We start from the raw sequence: 21,509 nt of genomic DNA on the forward strand, positions 1-21,509 counted from the left end.
TTCAGTCACCAGAACCCATGAGAAAAGAAGTCATGCACAGAGGCCTGCACTTGTAATTCCAGTGCTTAGGAAGCAAAGACTTTCAGATTCCTGAACTCACTGGTCAGTCAGCCTTGCCTAATGCATGAGCCGCAGGCCAGTGAAAGACTGTCTTAACAGAACAAGGTAAAAAGCCTGAAGAACAGGACCTGAGACTATCCTCTGGCCTTCAGACTCATGTATGCTAACATGCATGAGCACACATAAACACACACACACACACACAAATTAGAGAGGATGGCCTGAATCAAATAATGACTGACAGAGAGGAACTGTGAATTTTGTCCAGAAAAAGGAAGGCTGCTGTTGCACTGCTCTGAAGTGACTCAAACGTATGCATGAGGAGGTCTTGAAATGCAGTGACTCATAAGTGCTAGGTTACCACACACACATAGTCATTGGTCACCATCCCTCCCCCAACACTTCTCTTGCCTTAGGACCAAGCAGGCCTGGTTCATCATTTAACACAGTCTCCAACTCCTTCACAGCTGTCCGCAGAAACTGCCGGCGTTGACAGTGAAACTGGCCACTGAGGAAGGAAAACGTAAAATAGAGAATATTGTCTTTCCCTCCCTCACAAGTTCCCCCTGAAGTAGTGCAGAAGAGAGTGGCACTTGGGAAGATGTGTCAGGCAGGAGGAAGGCTCAGTGCTAAACTCAAACTTAGAAAATACAAACATCTGTGAGGCTGCAGGAAGTTCCTGGGATGAGCCCACAAGTCTGTATAGAGATTCCTATCTCAACCCCTCCAGGCCCACATCCCACCTTTACCTGTTTGTAATGGCGTGTTCCTTGCTCTCCTTGATGTCTGCCACTCGCTTACTGTACCTGAGGATTGACAGACCAAGCACAGTAGGGCGTCATGTCATCTGTTAGTAAGTACACACACCCTAACTAGCAGGGTTCTCACTCATTCTTCTCACACTATGCAAACAAGGCCATCCTGTGGCTTAGAGGCCATCTTGTGACTTAGAGACCATTGTGCTGTGTTTGCTTCATTCTAAGAGACAATCACTACAGGAGCCAAGCCAGGTTGTGATAATGCATGCCTGTCATCATTAGCAGTCAGGAGGCAGAGCAGGAGGATCATGAGTTGAAGGCTAGCCAGGGAGACATACAGAGAATCTGTCAAAAGACAAGGAGGGTGAAGGGGGTTAGGAGAAGAAAAAAAGGAGAAAAACGAAGAAAGGAGGAAAACAGAAGAGACAAAGAAAACGGAAAGGAAACAGTACACCACTGTGGGAAGGAAATGACTTGCAGTGGTCAGTTGGCCTCTGGTGATGAAGGTCAGGTCCTTTCACACACTGGATACTGCTGGATACTTTCCAGTCAACTACTCTTCCAGATTTGATTGGGATAAGGAAGGGAGTCACAAACCAGCACCTTCCCTCTCTCACCCCTGCTTACTACACATCCCATTCCCCTCCACCCACCCACTCTTCCTGGTGTTTAGCTCACCAGTTATCTGTCACTGTCTATCCCTCCCTCTCTGCTGCCTTATTTGCTTCTCTCAAGAAACAATTCTGACTTCTGGAGATCCTCACTTGACCCAGAACTCCACCCATTCTCCCACACCAGCAGCTCCTCCAGATATATACTCCTCCTCACCTCTCACTGACCCTTCCAGTCTCATAAGGCCTTCAACACTGCACAATCCATTCCTCTGAGGTCAATGTGAACTCTTGAATCACCAAATTAAATAACCTTTGTTATTACTGTGGTTCATCTGTTTGATCCTATCTTTTTCCTAATAGAGACCTGCCCCCGGAATCCCACACTAAGTGGCCTCTTGCTCCTGCCCCTACTATCTTCATTCATCCTGTCAGCTGCTGCCATAGCACTAGAAAGACTGTAACCTCTCATTTCCCTTCTCCGAGCCTCTCCTTTACTGAACTTAGCATGAAAATTAAAGACATTTGGAAGTGAGAACTATCTTAATTAAATCTGGATTCAACTCTATAGCACTGCTAATGGATAATTATTTCAACTTCCATCCAGTACAGGAGACAGATATAAGATTGAGAGTAAAAAAAAAAAAAAAAAGAAGCTAGAATTATTTCATATTCCCACTTCTCATTAACTGAGGGATAGTTCAGGCTGAGCCCCTGCCTTCTCATTTACATATATACTTACATACATACATACATACATACATAGATGTATGATATATTATGTGTGTACTATATATATAAATAATGTATACCTAAATTATTGTAAAGATCAAATCACATCATTCATGTCAAAGAACTTCTTGAACTATAAATTATACATATTGGCTGCTGCCCTTAGTGGTAGGAGCAGAACAGCTTCTCATAACACTAGAAAACTTCATATATACACATTGCTCTTTCTTGTGACTTCTGTTAAAGTTACAATTCTCTCAACTCTGGAAGGAATTCTTAACTATCGTCTTGTTTCTTTGTTCTTTTAAATGTTTCCTTTTTTCTTCTTAGTAATTTTTTTAAATCTATATATTTACTTGTGGGGTTGGAGTGTGCATGTGTCAAACACATAGAGGTCAGAGGACAATATTTAAGAGAAGGTTTTCTCCTTGCACCCTGCGGTTTCCAAGGATGGAACTCAGGTTGTCGGGCTTGATGACAAGTGCCTTCACCTGCTTCAGCCCTTGGCAATGTTTTAAAGCAGTTGCTGAGGAACCAGTGTTCATTCTCCTTTCTGTGTTTTGTTATGTTTCTTTTGTTTTAGAGGAGAGTGTTGTTTTGTTTCTTTTCAGTGCAGAGGATTACACTACAGGGTCTTGCACATGCTAGCAAGCTTTCTGCCTCTAATATCTTTTCTGCCTTAATATATTGTGAATAAGACAATCAGGAGGGGGACAAAATTTGGTAAAAATCTACTATTAAAATAGAGGCTTGGAGAAGGGAAATGAGAGGTTACAGTCTTTCTAGTGCTATGGCAGCAGCTGACAGGATGAATGAAGATAGTAGGGGCAGGCTAGGGATATAGCTCAGAGATGCTACAGCCTAGCATGAACAAAACTCTGGGTTTGATCCCTAGCTTGGGGGTCAGAGGAGAGAAAGAAAATTTGAAGTGCATCACCCTCCACATCTGAGAACTTACCCTACAGAAACATTTGAATATGTTCACAAAAATATGTTAATAAATATCCTCTAAAGCATTTGTTTAACTTAGGAGGCTGAAGCAGGGAATTGAGGCCAGCCTAATCTATACAGCAAGTTCCAGAATACCCAGGACTACGTAGAAAGACCCCAACTCAAAAAAATTGTTTAACATGATCTTTTCAAATGAAAACAGTTCAATTGTCCATCAACAGCAAATTAAGGAGTGCACAAGCCTACTGTTCAATCTTGGTGACCTCTGATTCACACTGGAGCACAGGTAAAGGTAGCAGGAGAAAGCAGACTCCACAAAGTTGTCTTCTGACCTCCATTGTGCAAGCCCCCTACACACACACACACACACACACACACACATGCATGCACTACACACACATCATATGCACACACACATATATCATATGCACACAAGCATATATCATATACATTTATACACATCATATGCATATACACACACATAAATATCCACACATATACATTATAGGCCCACATACATCATATAGAAATACGTCACATGCACATATACACAAAACTATATTTAATTTTAAAAAAATTATAGAAAATTCACACCCTATATGACACATGCCTTTAATCCCAGGACTTAGGAGGCAAAGGCAGGCAGATTTCTGTGAGTTCAATGCCAGACTGATCTACAAAGGGAGTTTCAGGCCCACCAGAAATTCACAGTGAGACCCTATCTTAAAAAGTGTGTGGGGTGTATAAATAATGTTCTAAACACAATGAAATTTTGTTCAATTGTTTTTACTTATTTTTACTTTGGGGGGTGTTCTGCCTACATATACATCTGTATTCTGAATGTATGTGTGGTACCCAGGAAGACCAGAATAAGAGTTAGAAACCATGGAACTGGAGTTACAGATGGTTTTGAGCTACTATATAGTTCTGAGAATCAAACCAAGGTCCTCTAGAAGAACGCCAGTGCTCTTAACTACTGAGTCATCTCTCCAACCCCTCAACTGTTAAAAAAAAAAAAAAAAAGTCTCAGGCAGGTGTCATGTTTCATGCTTGAATCTTAACATTCAGAGACTGAGGCAGGAGGATTGCAACAAGTTTGTGGCTAGACTGAGCTACAAAGCCACACCTGTCTCAAAACAACAACAAACAACAAAAAAGAGAAAACATTTCTATAAACTGATATTTAAAGATATCTAAAATATAGTAATAAATAAATATGATCTGAGGATATAATGTGGGATGTAGAGCCAATACTTTTCTATAACTTCTTACATAAGGTTGAAAACACATGCATACTTCTTTATATGTACACACGTGTGTGCACACGCACACATCTGGGGAACACACATCACATCAAACCATTCTGGGAGGTGAGGCTTCATTTCTTTCACATGTCCAACTGTTGTAATTGCCACCAGAAATAAACGTAGGTAATCTGACCTCTCCCTCAATCCCATACCTTCCTCCTTCTTCTTGGAACTCATTCTCCCTTCACAGTGACTACCTCCCATTTACTCCTCAGCCCATCAAAATCAGCTTTCATCCTCACCAGTCAATTGAGGCTGTTCTCAGGACACAAAGATGACCTCTGTAGCCAAAGCCAGTGAACGTCTCCAACCCTCGTTCTGTTTGTTATCTTCACATTGTCTGGCATATGGTAACAAGTTCTTCCTTCTTGCCATGGTTTCTTTCACTGGCTTAACTTTTCTCCTCAATGTCCATCATGGGCTTTCCTGCTTTCACTGGCCCTTAACTATCAATGTTCTCAAAAGGTTGGTCCCTGCTCTTCTTCTTTAACAGTCATACATGTTCTCAGGGCTTTGACTAGCATGTTGACCGTTGTCATCTTGTCCAGATAATATATCTAGTTACTGAATCACACAGCAGGAGGCTTGACATACCTAGCCTGTATGTCCTACAGACATTTCCAGTTTAGTTTGTTCAAAACTAAATCCACAGGGATCAACAGTTAAGAGCACTTGCTGCTCTTGCAAAGGATCTGGTTTGGGGTTCTAGCCTCCATATAGAGGCTCACGACCATCTCCAACTCCAGTTTCAGAGGATCCAACACTCTCTTCTGGCCTCCATGGGTGCTGCACACACATGGTACACAGGCACATATGCAAACAAAATATTCATACACACAAAATAAAAATAAACTGTCTAAAAATAAGAATTTAAATCACAGTTTTTCCCCACACTTACTGTAGCACTCATGCCTTTACCCTAAGGAATACCAGATGCCATTCCAGAGATCTTGACATCCTCAATTTTTCCTAATTTACTAAATTAATCCCTGCCTTTAGCTTTGCCCATCTAATCTTTTTCCCCTGGGGCAGTAATCTTCTCTAAAATGCAAATCTGATCCTTTCAACTGCCTCGTTTGAATTCATTCAATGACTCCTGATCCTCTTGAGCACAGATTCAAACTCTAAGGCAGAGCTTATGATATCCCAATTCACTGCTCCAAAACCAGCTTTCACACCCCCACCTTTGTAACCCAATCTGTCCAACTTGAACCTTTGAGCATATGTTCTTTTGCCTCAAAAGCTATGAACTTCAAGGTAGGTGTGGTGGCAAACACATTTAGGAGGCATGAGTTTGAGGTTAGCCTGGTCTACACAGTGAGTTCTGGGACATCCAGTGCCACAAAGAAAACCCTGTCTTCAAAAATGAGAGAGAAGTGGGGGAGGGGGGAGGGGATAGAGGAGAGCTGAGGGGTTTTTTTTGCTACAACTGTTTAAGTCATGTCTGCCTATCTCCCCCTCCCCACCCCTTTTTTTAGAACCTGAAAAGCCAGTGCAAATATCTTTAATGCCCTTCCTGCTTACACAACACTTTCAACCCCCTACTCAATAACAGTTTGCCTGTTTTCCAAAATCTTGTAAACTTTCCTTTTTAAGCTCAAGAACTAAGACCAGCAAGTGGTAATTCTCAGAAGCTACAGGGAGGAAGACAATAAGAGGAAGAGAGAAAGTCACACCACTTGAATTAGAACAGAAATCAGACACATGGTAGGCAAGCAACCTCAAAGCAAAAGGAGTGAGAGTAAACTTCAGGGAAAGAGTAAGGAAGCCCAAAATGTTAGGGAAAGCACAGTTAAAACAGAAAAGAAAAGGTTACGCTTTTCAGAATAATTCAGCATCTGCTACTCTTTATTTTAATAAGGTTTCACCGTGTAGCCCACATTGATCCTCCTGCCTTAGACTTATACTAAGTGCTGGGATTACTGGTATGTGCCACCAAACTCAGTTTAATACATTTAAAAAAAAGAATCAGGTGCATGATACAATGTACTAGACATTTTCCCAAATATTTTACATACCTGAACTCTTCAGAACACTATGAGGTCATAGAGAGATACATTTTCATACATTTTCATTTTGGTTTGGTTTGGTGTTTTGTCTGTGCCTACTTGATTTTGTTTTGGTTTTGAGATAGGGTTCTGTGAAACCCAGACTGGCCTGAAACTCACTGTGGAACAAGCTAAAGCTGACCTTGAACTCCTGGTCTTCCTGCCTCCACCTACCTGAGTGCTGGGCTTATAGGGGTACACCATCACAATCAGAAGGGAGGTACTACTTTATCTATAGTTTACAGATAAGGAAATTGATCCAATGGCATGGAGAAGTTAGGTAACCTACCCAGGGTCATCTAGCTAGTAAGTGGTTCAGCTTGAATCAAAACTAGGCAGTCTGTCCTCACAATATCTTAGTAATCTCTCGAGAAAACCCAGTGAGGCACCAACCAAGAGTAGGTATCTGATAAATATTTCAAAGTTAGAATTAATCCCTACCACTGATACTTTGGGAAAAGGGATATTGATGAGCTATAACTCCCAAAAGATCCGCTCACCCTTTCAAACTGCTGAACAGGTCCTCGGTGACCTTGTGCACTTGCAGCACATCTTCCCGGATGAGCGTGATGTACAGGGAACCCTCCAGACACAGCTTCCACAGCTTTTGGCACTGGCTGTTGGAGTTGAGGCACCCATGGCAAAGAAGAAACCCAACTGTAGGTTGGTAAGAACAAAGAGAAGGCTTTTAGGCAGTGCACTCCTGGGAATGCTGCCATGCCCTTCCCCAGGTGCTCCCACAACTTACTTATGATCCATCGCTCCATCACTTCCACGGACAGATACTCACAGGCCATCTATAAGAAGACAGGCAGAGAGGGTCAAGTAGCTGCTTAGGACTTCTAAAGAAAGGACAGAGCCAGCAAGATGACTCAACAGGTAAATGAACCTGCTTCCAACCTGAGTTTAATATCCAGAACCCACATGGTGAAGGGACAGAACTGACCTAAAGTTGTCCTCTGATTCCTGAACTTGTGCTCCACCCACATTCAATACAAAATAAATAAATAAAAGTGTAATAAAAATTAAATAAAAGACAGGGGGGGAGAACTCATGCCTAGCATGCACAAGACTCAGGGTAAAATCCCCAGCACTAAAAACAACAAAAATAACATTTCTTTTACCAGACTGGATTAAGACACTTTCATGAGACAACAGCTGGGAAGACTACCATGAAAGAAATGAGGCACTGTAAGGAGATTGAGGGGCAAAGGACATAGTTGAGAAAAAGAACAAGGTTGGCCTGGAAGAACAAACAAATAAATGTATAACATAACACCTCATCAACACTGAAATACTTTCAAAGAGTTTCAACCCAAAATCTCATAATTTCTTCCTCTATTGTGTTCTTTAATCACATTTAAAGTGTGAACATTCATTTGGAACTTATCAATGACCTCTGTGTACACAACCATGTATGTACACATTCCTGTGATTACATGTTCACATGTGTACACACATCTATGTGTGTACATATTCATACATATTTATATAGAAATCAGAGCTGGGCATCACCTGCATTCCTCAATCACTCTCCACTTTTTATTTCTGAGACAGAGTCTCTCACAGAACCCAGAGCTCATGGCTGATTGGTTTAGCTCCGACATTAAGCCTGTCTTCTCTCTCTGGTGCTGATTACAGACACATGACACTGTGTCCAGCTTTCTACAATTGCTAGGAATCTGAACTCAGGTCCTCACAACTGCATAGTAATAACCCCCAGCCCTCACCTCTCTCCACATATTTTATTGGTTTTGGTCTTTTGAGACAAGTTCTTGCTATATAGTCCAGACTGGACTCAAACGTGTGGCAATTCTCCCACTTCTGTCTGCCAAGTGCTGAAAACACAGGAATGTACCACCATGCTCTGCCATCCATTGCATTTCTTATGACATATCTTCATTTCAGGACTATAAATTCTTCGAGGGAAGGTGTCAATCCCGTCATGTCTGAATATCAACATTTATTAGTTAACTGGCTCCTAAAGTAAATTCCTACATATGCCTAATGACTCCGTTTCTCTTTTTGTTTGGGTTTTGAGTCAAAGTCTTATTATAGCCTTGGCTGGCCTCCTACGTGCTATGTAAGCAGGACTGGCTGTGGACACATGACAGTCCTCTTGCCTTAGTCTTCCAAGTGAAAGGGTCATAAGCATACATGCTACCACACTCTACAGACTTGGTTTCATCCTTTGTTAATTCAAATACAAACTAACCCTGATCCAATCAGAAGCTCAACATTAGGAGGCAGGACCTAGGCAGAGAAGAATGCTAACACAACCTGATGTTTCCCAAAAGAAGCACCTTCCAGAGAGAAGGCCTTGGCAGAGAACATCTCTCCTAACAGAAGGAAAGAGGAACTCACTGTGTCTGAATTAGCAGGGTTAATCATGGCCGGGGGGCTGCTGATGAGGCTTAGAAGCTGGGCACTGCGCCACTGCTCAGCTCCCTGGTTCCTCCTAACAAAGAGGAAGTGCAGAGAGAGCAGGGCTCCACTCACAGCCTGTGGGGAAAGGCAAAAATTCCTAATGTCAGAGATGAATATGAATGCTTTTGCCTGGATGAGTCTCCTCTCTCTCAGGGAGCTTGCCTTTGTGTGAGGTCCAAATTCTTCTGTCAGCTTCTTCAGAGGATGGTCATACTCTAATACCATCTGGCCCAGGCGAGCAAAACTGGGGTCACTGGAGGAAAGCAGAAGAGGGGGAATTATGGGTCGTTCCATACATAGGTTATGTTGAGGATAATGCATATGTGTACATAGGCTGGCATTACCTACCCCCTACAAAGATGACCTATGAATTACATATACTGATGCCCAACTGTAGACATACCGAGCTTTGGTTAGAAATAGCCACATCCTTTTAGACAAGTCCATGATAGTTTCTTCCTTGTAGGCATCCCAGACAGGGCCGGATGCATAATAGCTACTCTATACATTTGCATTTGCTAATCTATATCAAATATGCCTGCACCTATATCTCTAACAAACTCAAAGCTTATCTGTTAGCTAAAGCTTGTGCCAACACACCCATGTAGACATGATTGGGAATGCCTATCACACACACTGTGTTATAACTCACTCTCATCTTCCCAGTCTTCATTTTTCACCCTTTAAATGCTCACATTGCATTAATGAATGGAGACCAGAATTACATATAATCCAATATCTATTTGGCTTCCAATTATCCTTAATGTGTATTATCTTACATTTTTACCCCTAGTGGCTTAACCTTACTGGTATTAGTCCTAAATACTAAAAAGAATTGTCTTTGCCTTTTATAACCTGAAAAGCAAAGTGGAAGCCAGTCTAGGATTATAAATAGGTCAAAGATAATGCAGAGTGGATAATCCACTGGCAGAGATTCAATAGTCAACTATATGTGAAAGTGTATCTTATTTTGCCTGGGATACCACATGAATTATAGGCTCTCCTATGAGAAATCAAGTTCCTTTGTCTCCACGTACTCCCTGCAGCACAGGTGAAATTCCTAACCCCCTTCTAACTCACCTGTGCCCATGCAGCATCTCATGGGCACAGTTGTACATGCCAATGAGTATCCTGCGGTCCTCAATCCTTGACAGGAGTAAAATGACTGAGGTGTAAGTCACAATTAAGTCCAGGTAGCTCCGAGTGAAGTCAAAGTTGAGATTCTACAAGGAAAATACATAGGAATCCCAAGGTGGGTATGGTTAATTAACCTGGACCACTCCCAGCTTCTCCAACCACTACAACTCTAAACAGACTCAATGTCTACTAAAAGTGGGAACCAACAGTATTAGTTTTCAGAAGAAAATAGAAAAAAGGTTAGGAGCTAAATATGAGCTCAAGATGTAGGAGAGCCTGGTACATTGACACTAGCTTCTGACACTAGCCCTGATCACAGCTACTCAGGGGACTGAGGCAGGAAAATTACAAATTCAAGGCTAGTTCAGACTACAGAGTAAGCTGGGCGTGGTGGCACACACCTTTAATCCCAGCACTCGGGAGGCAGAGGCAGGCAGACTTCTGAATTCGAGGCCAGCCTGGTCTACAAAGTGAGTTCCAGGACAGCCAGGGCTACACAGAGAAACCCTGTCTCGGGGAAAAAAAAAAAAAAAAAAAACAGACTACAGAGTAAGTTTAAGGCCAGCTTGGACAACTTTGTGAGATCCTGTCACAAAATAAAAACGTTTAGCCAGGCATCGTATCACACACCCTTAAATCGATCACTCAGGAGACAGAGGCAGGTGAACTTCTGAGTTAGAAGCCAGTCTGGTCTACAGAGCAAGTTTCATGACAGCCAGGGCTATATAGATAAACTTTGTCTTACTAAACCAAAAGAATAAGGAAGAAGGGAGGAATGTAAGAGATAAAGAGAGGAAAGTGTTAAAAATACAACTAGGAATCTAAGTAAATGGTAGATCTCTTACCTGGATATACTAGGCCCTAGTTTCAAAGTCCAGTACCAAAAATAAAGAAATGATACAAAAAAACTAGGGAATAAGGTACTACTAAAGGATTTAAGGATATGAAATGAAAATACTGCTGTGTAATTTTGTGTTATTTAAATCACATTGATGATCTGCTTGCTATTTAACAGCATTTAACCTTAGCACATTTTTAAAAAGAATTACAGTACCTAGGTAGTAAAAAGCACTTGCTGCTAAGCCTAACTACCTAAGTCTGACCTCTGGAACCCACATGGTAGAAAGAGAGAACTGATTCCCACAAGTTATCCTCTAATTTCCACATATGTGCTCTAGCACATGAATACATGCACCACCCCACCCACATACATACAATAAATAAATACATATTTTAATTAAAAATAAGAGAACTATAGCCCTAAGAAGAAACAAGTGAAACAGGAACATATTTGTTCAACTCTGCCCCACTCTCCCTTGTCTCAGTTTATACCTGGCCTTTTCCTTAATTTTCTTCTACAACAGAAAAACATTACAAAGGCTCTTACAATATCAAAATGACACTGGCAGGCATCAATGGTGTTGAGAAGTTCATACACATGATCCTGAGGAGAGAAGTAAAGAAGAAAATGAGTAAGAAGAAAGTGATGTGTGCTACCAAGCTGGGGAATGAAGTAACTTCTTCCCCAGAGTCCCTGAGGATCCACCTTAAGGAAGGGCAGTGTTCAAAAGAGGAAACATTCCATCTATCAAACATCAGTGGCCTCTGTTAGACTGCCTGCTGGTGCCACAGGCCACAGGCACAGGCACTGATGATCATGTACATAATGCCTGATTTACAGTTCCTGGGTCCCATTTCCCCACAAGGTGATATAAAACAACTTTTTAAAGTTTGGCATTTAAAACAAATAAAATAAAATTGACACTCTTTCCTAAAGAACAAAAGATTTTGAAAGTTCTCCATGCAAAGACATGATAGTGTTTATAACATAGAAATGCTAATTATCCTAATTTGATTACAATATACTGTGTACATATATCAAACAAGCATACTATATCCTAGACAAATGCGTAATGTATACCGGTTATTTTAAAAATTGGAAATCTCAAAAACATGAGATGTATTCTTACCATGTGGTCCAGTGAAATGAAAACCATATCCCTACAAAGATTTGTACTTGACCTTGAATGGCAATTTATACGAACTAGCTCAAATCCAGAAGCAACCCACCAACCAGGAAATAAATAATTTTATCATATCCATACAGTACAATGGTCCTCAGCAAAAATAAATAGTAAATCACTATTGCATGACACAATATAGATGAATCTCAAAACACAAAATAATACATGTTGATCAGACTCCACTTCCCTGAATCTTTAGGAAATAGACATCATTCTAGACATTCTAGACACCAGTTTAACAGTTGCCTGGGACCTCCTAGTGTAAGATAAGAACTGACAACTTTGTTGAGTCAGTCCTCAACTTCCAACTTCTTTGGGGCTGCTTCTTGGCTTTTTGTGGTTTTGTTTGTTTGTTTGTTTTTGTTGTGCAGTTTTGTTTTGTTGTTGCTGTTTTTGAGACAAAAATTCTCACCACATAGCCTCTACTAGTCTGGAACTCAAAATGTAGATCAAGCTGATCTCAAACTTACAGAAGTCTGTCTGTGCTAAGATTAAAAGCATAAATCACCACACCTGGCTGGGATCACGTCTCGTTTGCTGCTGTATACACCAAGCCTCTAGGCATTGCCCTGTCTTTGTCTCCAACCCACCATAGGAGCACCAGGAGCAAAGATACGCTATGGTATTTATGGGCTTTACCTGGGTTCTGGGGGTCTGAGCTCAGGTCTTCACACCTTTATAGTAAAAAATTTACCCACTAAACCATCCTCCCAATTAAAAAAAAAATGTGTGTATGTGTGTGCCTGAGCCTGAAACTGAAGTTATAGATACTAGAAACCAAACCCAGGTCCTCTAAAAGAGTAACAAGTGCTCTTAACCACTGATCCATCTCTCTAGCCCTTTTCATCTCCAGTTTTTTTTTAAACACTCATAATCCCACCATTCAGAAATTCCAATCTTCTATATATGCATATTTATCTATGTAAATATACATTTTAAAGGTAAACTATATCTTAATATGTATTGTAATTTTCTCTTATTATTAAACAATATGGAAAAATGTTTTGTATGCTAACTAATGCAAATATATGTGATTACATTTAACAACTGCATAATATTTGTTTACTTATCATGAGCTTTTAACTGAATCTCTATTTTTATTGGCTATATCAATTATCACACTTATACTATTATAAACAATAAAACAGAGTAGATTCTTGGACTTCTGTTTCCTTTAGACAAGTTCTAGAAGAATAATTACTCCATTAAATTTTCAGTTATGAAAGACATTATTGCCGGGGCCTAGCAAACACAGGAGTGGATGTTCACAGTCAGCTATTGGATGTATCACAGGGCTCCCAATGGAGAAGCTAGAGAAAGTAACCAAGGAGCTAAAGGGATCTGCAACCCTATTGTTGGAACAACATGATGTACTAACCAGAACCCCGGAGCTCTTGTCTCTAGCTGCATATGTATCGAAAGATGGCCTAGTCGGCCATCAATGGAAAGAGAGGCCCATTGGACTTGCAAACTTTATATGCCCCAATATAGGGGAATGCCAGGGCCAAAAGAATGGGAATGGGTGGGTAGGGAAGTGGGGGGCGCTATGGGGGACTTTTGGGATAGCATTGGAAATGTAATTGAGGAAAATATGTAATAAAAATATTAAAAATTTAAAATAAAAAAAAAGAAAGACATTATCAATTTTCACCTTAGAATGCTCTATGAAATGATTTTTAAGGTTTCCTTAACTTCAAAAAAAAAAGCAGTAAATAATTATGCTTTAAAATCCAAACAACCATGCCTGACCTAAAGATGTACTACAGAGCAATTGTGATAAAAAACTGTGTGGTACTGGTATAGCGACAGACGAGTAGACCAATGGAACAGAATTGAAGACCAAGAGATGAACCCACACACCTATGGTCACTTGATCTTTGACAAGGGAGCTAAAACCATCCAGTGGAAAAAAGACAGCATTTTCAACAAAAGGTGCTGGCACAACTGGTGGTTATCATGTAGAAGAATGCGAATTGATCCATTCCTATCTCCTTCTACTAAGGTCAAATCTAAGTGGATTAAGGAACTCCACATAAAATCAGAGACACTGAAACTTATAGAGGAGAAAGTAGGGAAAAGCCTCGAAGATATGGGTACAGGGGAAAAATTCCTGAATAGAAGAGCAATGGCGGGGCTGGTGAGATGGCTCAGTGGGTAAGAGCACCGGACTGCTCTTCCGAAGGTCCAGAGTTCAAATCCCAGCAACCACATGGTGGCTCAAACCATCCGTAACGAGATCTGGCACCCTCTTCTGGAGTGTCTGAAGACAGCTACAGTGTACTTACATATAATAAATAAATAAATCTTTAAAAAAAAAAAAAAAGAAGAGCAATGGCTTGTGCTGTAAGATCAAGAATCGACAAATGGAACCTCATAAAGTTGCAAAGCTTCTGCAAGGCAAAAGACACCATCAAAAAGACAAAAAGACCACCAACAGATTGGGAAAGGATCTTTACCTATCCTAAATCAGATAGGGGACTAATATCCAATATATATAAAGAACTCAAGAAGGTGGACTCCAGAAAATCAAATAACCCCATTAAAAAATGGGGTTCAGAGCTGAACAAAGAATTCTCACCTGAGGAATATCTGAAAAAATGTTCAACATCCTTAATCATCAGGGAAATGCAAATCAAAACAACCCTGAGATTCCACCTCACACCAGTCAGAATGGCTAAGATCAAAAATTCAGGTGACAGCAGATGCTGCCGAGGATATGGAGAAAGAAGAACACTCCTCCATTGTTGGTGGGATTGCAAGCTTGTACAACCACTCTGGAAATCAGTCTGGCGGTTCTCAGAAAATTGGACATAGTACTACCGGAGGATCCTGCAATACCTCTTCTGGGCATATACCCAGAAGATGTTCCAACCGGTAAGAAGGACACATGCTCCACTATGTTCATAGCAGCCTTATTTACACAATGGTACATTTACACAATGGAGTACTACTCAGCTATTAAAAAGAATGACTTTATGAAATTCCTAGGCAAATTGATGGACCTGGAGGGCATCATCCTGAGCGAGGTAACCCAATCACAAAAGAATTCACACAATATGCACTCACTGATAAGTGGATATTAGCCCAGAAACTTAGGATACCCAAGATAGAAGATACAATTTGCTAAATGCATGACAAGAAGAACAAAGACCAAAGTGTGGACACTTTGCCCCTTCTTAGAATTAGGAACAAAACACCCATGGAAGGAGTTACAGAGACAAAGTTTGGAGCTGTGATGAAAGGATGGACCATCTAGAGACTGCCATATCCGGGGATCCATCCCATAATCAGCTTCCAAACGCTGACACCATTGCATACACTAGCAAGATTTTGCTGAAAGGACCCAGATAGAGCTGTCTCTTGTGAGACTATGCCGGGGCCTAGTAAACACAGAAGTGGATGCTCACAGTCAGCTATTGGATGGATCACAGGGCCCCCAATGGAGGAGCTAGAGAAAGTATTCAAGGAGCTAAAGGGATCTGCAACCCTATAGGTGAAACAACATTATGAACTAACCAGTACCCCGGAGCTCTTGACTCTAGCTGCATATGTATCAAAAGATGGCCTAATTGGCCATCACTGGAATGAGAGGCCCATTGGACATGCAAACTTTATATGCCCCAGTACGGGGAATGCCAGGGCCAAAAAGTGGGAGTGGGTGGGTAGGGGAGTGCGGGGGGAGGGTATGGGGGACTTTTGGGATAGCATTGGAAATGTAATTGAGGAAAATGCCTAATAAAAAAATTTAAAAATAAAATAAATTATTACATTATAAAAAAATAAAATCCAAACAAATATCACTTATGTCAATAGCTATCAAAAGCTTTGAACAAGACAAATCCAAACTGAGACATACTCAGAACAACTTTCCTGGAATCTTCTAAAGGTAAGGTCATGAAAGACAAAGGCAAGAATTATTATAACAAGAAAATGCAAATATGGGCTCTGCATTAGCCAATAATATCAGAGAATATTACATTTCCTCAGCATGATAATTGTACTAGGATTACATAAGAACATATTCCTGTCCTTAACAGATGCATACTAAAATATTTTGGGAAAGGAATGTCATAATGTCTGCAAATAAGGAAAATGGTTTGGAGGAAAAGTGGGTGACAAGCAATATGGCAAAGTATTGACAATTAGGAGATCCAGAAAAAAAAGTAGCATTTATTATGCAAGTTGACTATCCCTGAACCAAAATGCGTAGGACCAAAAGTGTCTCATGCTTTGGATAGTTCACATTTTAAAATGTTTACAAATATATATATAAGACCTCTTAACACTCAACAACAAAAACAAAACAAAACTGGTTCAAAAAATGTACAAAGAAGTTGAAGGAGATGTTTCTCCAAAAAGATATATAAATGTCCAATAAAAAATAAAAGATACACTGCATCACCAATTAGCAGGACATAAATTGCAATAACAATGAGGCAAGGGTATAGCTGAGTGGTAGAGCTTTGCTAGCATTCGTGAGACCTTAAGTTTGATACTCACTACCCCAAAAACAGAAAACAACAGTTATTAATCAGAATATTGATAAATTGTATCCCTTGTGTACTATTAGTAGTCAATTAAATGGTACAGCCACTACAGAAAAAAAAGAAGAAAACAGGATAGTAACCAACTCCTGAAGCTGCCCTCTGACTCCATGTACAGGACACATGCACACTTACATTCACACATACCATACACACATGATGATAATAAATAATTTTAAAAAAGAATTACCAATAATCTAACAGTTCCACTTATGCATATATCAAAAAAGAATTAAAATCAAGATCTGAAAGGCAGTTGAACACCCAGATCATTGCATTAGTCACAACAGCTAAAACATGGAGGCAACCCAACTGTTCACTAGTGGAAAAATAGGGAAGCAAAATAGAATATAACCACAGAATGGAATATTTTCCGGCTTCAAAAAGAGGAAATTCTCCAATATCCTAACACATGGATGAAACTTAGCCTATACTACTAAGTTATACAGGCCAATCTCAAAAATACAAAAGGTACCACTTACACAAAACAGCATACTTAAAAGTCATAAAAATGGAACTAGAATGGTTGTCATCAAGGGCCACAGTACAAGAGAAATGAGAAACTATTGTTTAAAGGGTGGAAATTTTCAATTTTACAACATAAAAAGACAGGTCTGCATTATCAATACATTTAATATCACTGAACCATATACTTAAAATGGTTGAGAGTAAATTTTATGGTATGTATACTACAATAAAAACTAAAAAGGAGCCCAGGGAAATGGCTAGACGAGGTGGAAACAGAAAACCAAGTCCTGAAGTTTGTTCTCTGACCTCCATGCACATGCCATGACACATACACACTCACACTCATGAGCACACATACCATACACACCGTTAACACTTGTGGGTAAATGCATTAGCCTCACAAGTCTGATGATCCAAGCTCTATCCCTTGAACCCACAGATGTAGTGGCATTTGTCTGTAATCCTAGCACTCCTACAGCAAGATGGGAGGCAGAGATAGCAGATTCCATGGAACGTTCATGAGCCAGCTAGCTTAGTTTACAAAACACAGTAACAGAAATAATAGGACCTGAAAGGAGAGAACCAACCTCCAAAAGTTATCCTGTGACATTCACACCCACTTCTTGGCATGCACATGCCTGCAAGTGCACACACAACACACATACATAAATACATTTTTTTAAATTGAGAAAACTATGATTCAGTAAACTGAAGTCAGCCATAATCAATCACTAAATATATTTAATTTTGGTATGTGATATATAACATTCTAAATGCTTAGAGTGGCTATGTTAATACTACCTGATATAAGTTTATATTTTGTTTTGTTTAATTGTTTTTGAAACAGGATTCTGTGTAACCCAGGCTAGCCTAGAACTCAATATGTAGCTGAGGCTGACTTTGAATTTCTGATTCCCTTGCCTCTACCTCCTAGGTGCTGGGACTGTAGATTTGTGCCACTGACCATATCCACTTACATATTTCTTGAAGTAATATGGTAAATAGGGTATTTCATATATCATTTATTAACACTATAAGTTAGACATTTTTGAATACTAGTGCCTTTCTCCTTTTCTTTCAAGAACCTACAATAAGCAACATAAATGAACACCTACTAAAAAGGCTCAGCCCCTGAAGCCCATTTTAACCCTGGCTACAGAGGACTCACCCGAAATTCCATGACATCCACAAATGACTGGTAATAGTTAGTGAGGAATCTAATTATCTCAGCTTTTTCACGATGCACTGGTCCTAAATGTTGCTGAAAGAAACACAAATCAAACAAGACATGTAAAATTTAAAAAAAGCAACTGCTCCAAGTAACTAAAAACCAAGAGTAATATCATTCTTAACCACTGAGCTATCTCTCCAGCCAATCATTAGAATTGAAAATTTAAATACCCAGTCATTCTTTAAGGGATGAACATGCTAGGGTGGTATCAATAGCTCACCAGCATTCTCCAGTCTCTAAACAGAAATTTTCTATCTGGATTGGATGGCCAGATGTGATTCAAACTACAGTCAAAAGACTAGCTGAAAGGAAATTTTCAGTTTCATTTCAGTGAAGACATTTGCTATATAAATCAATAGGAAAAGAAGCAGAGTATAAAGATACTATGAATAGAGTGAGAGAAATCTAGAGATAACACAGTACAGGAGTATTGTGTTGTATACAGAAGTACAAGATATGCCACTGGATGCATAGCATCCATCAACAAAGAAGCATGGTGTAGATCAAGTGCTACAGTAAGAGATGTGCCCAGCAAGGTTGGTGGAGATGCTTCTCTGTGTACCAGGTGTCCTCATGAACCTGGCTGGCAAGACTGTGCCCCAGTTCACCATGGGAGGCTCCCATCTGAGCTTACGACCCTCAATGCCTGAAGCCCCGAGTCTCAGTCTAGGAAACTAGAGGTGGCTACACAAAAGACAAGACAAAGTGGAGAGTCTGCAATAATCTGCCATGCAAGAATAATGTTACAGAAAGGGGAAAATGAACCCAAGTTCTCACCGTACTATTTCGGACATCTATGTTGGGAAATTTCTTGTTGATGTACTTGAGACATGATTCCATGGACTTTTCCAGTAAAAAAGGTGGCTTGGATTTTGAATCTGAACAGGTCTACACACAAAAAAAGTAATATTAAACTACCATACTATTTTTCCATTTAGATACAAGCCTTTGGCTGCATCATTCATTCCCACTATCTCTTTTGGAAATGGCAGTCTGAGATTTTATTATAAAAGCATGAGGGTAGGTGAAAACCAAGTTCGTTCCAGACAGTGAACTAGCACTCCTAAGAGCTAACAACCTGGCATCTTGTCTTAACTGAGGCTTAGCTCTAACACAGAGAGGAAGCTGCTTCCCCACCCCTCCTCTGAAGCAGGAAGTAGTGAGAAAAGTGGCTGATCACAAGTTGGACTTTATATAAAGCTCTGGGTCCCAAGAGACTTTACAAACGACATGACAGAAACCATATTCCTGGTGCTTTACTACAAAATGCACAAAGGTCCGTTTCCACAAGTTCCTTCTTTCTCTTCCTGGAAAGACTCACAATTACCCACCTTTATCCTGCCTCCTACAGTCCCTGGCTCACCTTTTGGCATCATCTTTGCCCAGTTTCATAGTTACTCTCCTAAGCAGACACACACAGCATTCACAGCCCCAAAGTACCTTAGAAAACACCACTTCCTTAAATGTTTCCCCTTTTAAGGAAATAATTACACACAAACATACACATACACACACAAACACAGTTTTTGCCAGAGACACAACTTGAAAACTCAAAAACTAGAGGAACTGACAATAAGTAAACCCCAAATTCTAGACCCCAGACCCTTAATCAAATCACTCACAACACAAATATTCTCATTCCCACCCAACCCTAAGTCATAGGGGAAAGATGATGCTCTCAAAAAGGCAAGAATCATACCTAGAAAGGACAAGCCTTAAAAAGAAGCCTCCCTCTATCTCCCCAAACTGTGAGAACCATACCGTCTAAGTGGCTGAAAGCCGCTTAAAGCAATGGAGAAAAAGATAAGGCTTGACTATTGGGCCTGCAGGCCTCCAGGTTCCTGCCATGATTTGCTAGACGTGTTTTCTTGCTTACCTTCTTGATGTTGTACATGCGGATGAGAACTCCTTGTCCTCGGTCATTCAGGATCGTGAGCTTCTCTGCTAATTTAAGCTGATAGGCAGAGGTCAAAGACATGATGGCCACCGAGAGAGAGGACCATCCAGATAACAAGACTCAAATGCCCCAAATATTCTCAGCCTGGCTGGCAACACCCTCTGTGTAAAAGGACCCGCCCTGGTTGGTGCACCAAGCTTCCGGTTGCTTCTGTAATTGGCTCATGGAGGATAGCAGTCACTATGGCTCACAGGCCTTCAGAGCCCTCTTGTGCTTCCTCTTGCACCCTCAGCAGAGGAGACTTCCTCTTTCTGGTTGTGCAGTACTTCAGTAAGAAGTGGGCGGAAGCTGAGGAAAAGAACAGGCTTTCACGGCTCCTCACAATGCAGTACCAACTGTTCTGGCCTTCCCCCTCCCCAAATGTCCCAGACAAAGCACACACCAAACAAATATCTACTACCAGCTCCATTCACCTCTACACTTACCCTTTAAATCCTGGTCAAGAATGCCTGTTATTTTCTACTGACCCTTAGGCCCCAGCATCCTTTAGGACCCTGGTCTCTTTCTAACTATTCCATTCAATGACATGTTCACTATATTTTATTTATAAACATAAAACATAAATATATTTATATATAAACATATATACATTCTCTCTCTCTAACACACACACACACACACACATATATATATATATATATATATATATATATATATATATATATATAATCACATGGTTGCAAGGATTGAGAAAGTCTTGTAAATCCCAGGCTATACTCAATCTATCTCCTTATGTAGTTGAAGATAAACTTGAACCTCTGATCTCCTACTTCTACCTCCAGTGTGCTGGGATTAGCTTCCTTGTTATATTTTTAAGCATATGCTTTCTCTCTCTCCCACCCACATCATATGCTCCTTCCTACTGACAGATATGATATCTAATATTGATATCCTTTGTAGTATTTAGTACAGTGAATCAGTAAGCATGATCCAGCAGTAGCAGCAGCACTTGGAAACTTGTTAGGTTCGATAAACAATAAAACAAAATATTTTAAAAGAAACTTACTAGACACACAAATTCTTTGACTTCACTCAAGACCTACTGAACACAAAATCTTTTTTTAAGATTTAGTTAGTTAGTTAGTTAGTTAGTTAGTTAGTTAGTTAGTTAATGTATGAGTGCATCTGCATGTACACCTGCATGCCAGGATATGGCACCAGATCATATTATAGATGATTATGAGCCACCATGTGGTTTCTGGGAATTGAATTCAGGACCTCTGTAAGAGTGTCCAGAGCTCTTAACCACTGAGA

At 40.3% G+C, this 21,509-nt stretch overlaps 1 protein-coding gene across 1 annotated transcript in view; it reads right to left on the reverse strand.

Moving 5' to 3' along the window:
* Nckap1l (NCK associated protein 1 like) overlaps positions 1-20,319 on the reverse strand; it is a 47,123-nt gene extending 26,804 nt beyond the window's left edge. Inside the window, exons 1-11 of the mRNA XM_021182905.3 lie at positions 20,175-20,319; positions 19,076-19,186; positions 18,236-18,328; positions 11,419-11,475; positions 9,975-10,117; positions 9,057-9,147; positions 8,832-8,969; positions 7,216-7,264; positions 6,968-7,124; positions 810-866; positions 472-568 (exon numbers count right to left, since the gene is read on the reverse strand). Coding sequence (XP_021038564.1) covers positions 472-568; positions 810-866; positions 6,968-7,124; positions 7,216-7,264; positions 8,832-8,969; positions 9,057-9,147; positions 9,975-10,117; positions 11,419-11,475; positions 18,236-18,328; positions 19,076-19,186; positions 20,175-20,276 — 1,095 coding nt within the window. The 5' untranslated portion in view covers positions 20,277-20,319. The remainder of the gene's footprint in view (positions 1-471; positions 569-809; positions 867-6,967; positions 7,125-7,215; positions 7,265-8,831; positions 8,970-9,056; positions 9,148-9,974; positions 10,118-11,418; positions 11,476-18,235; positions 18,329-19,075; positions 19,187-20,174) is intronic.
* Positions 20,320-21,509: the final 1,190 nt, after the last annotated feature.

The sequence above is a fragment of the Mus caroli genome, unplaced genomic scaffold, assembly GCF_978045245.1.
Source record: "Mus caroli unplaced genomic scaffold, Mus_caroli_1 scaffold_16, whole genome shotgun sequence".
Taxonomy (NCBI): domain Eukaryota; kingdom Metazoa; phylum Chordata; class Mammalia; order Rodentia; family Muridae; genus Mus; species Mus caroli.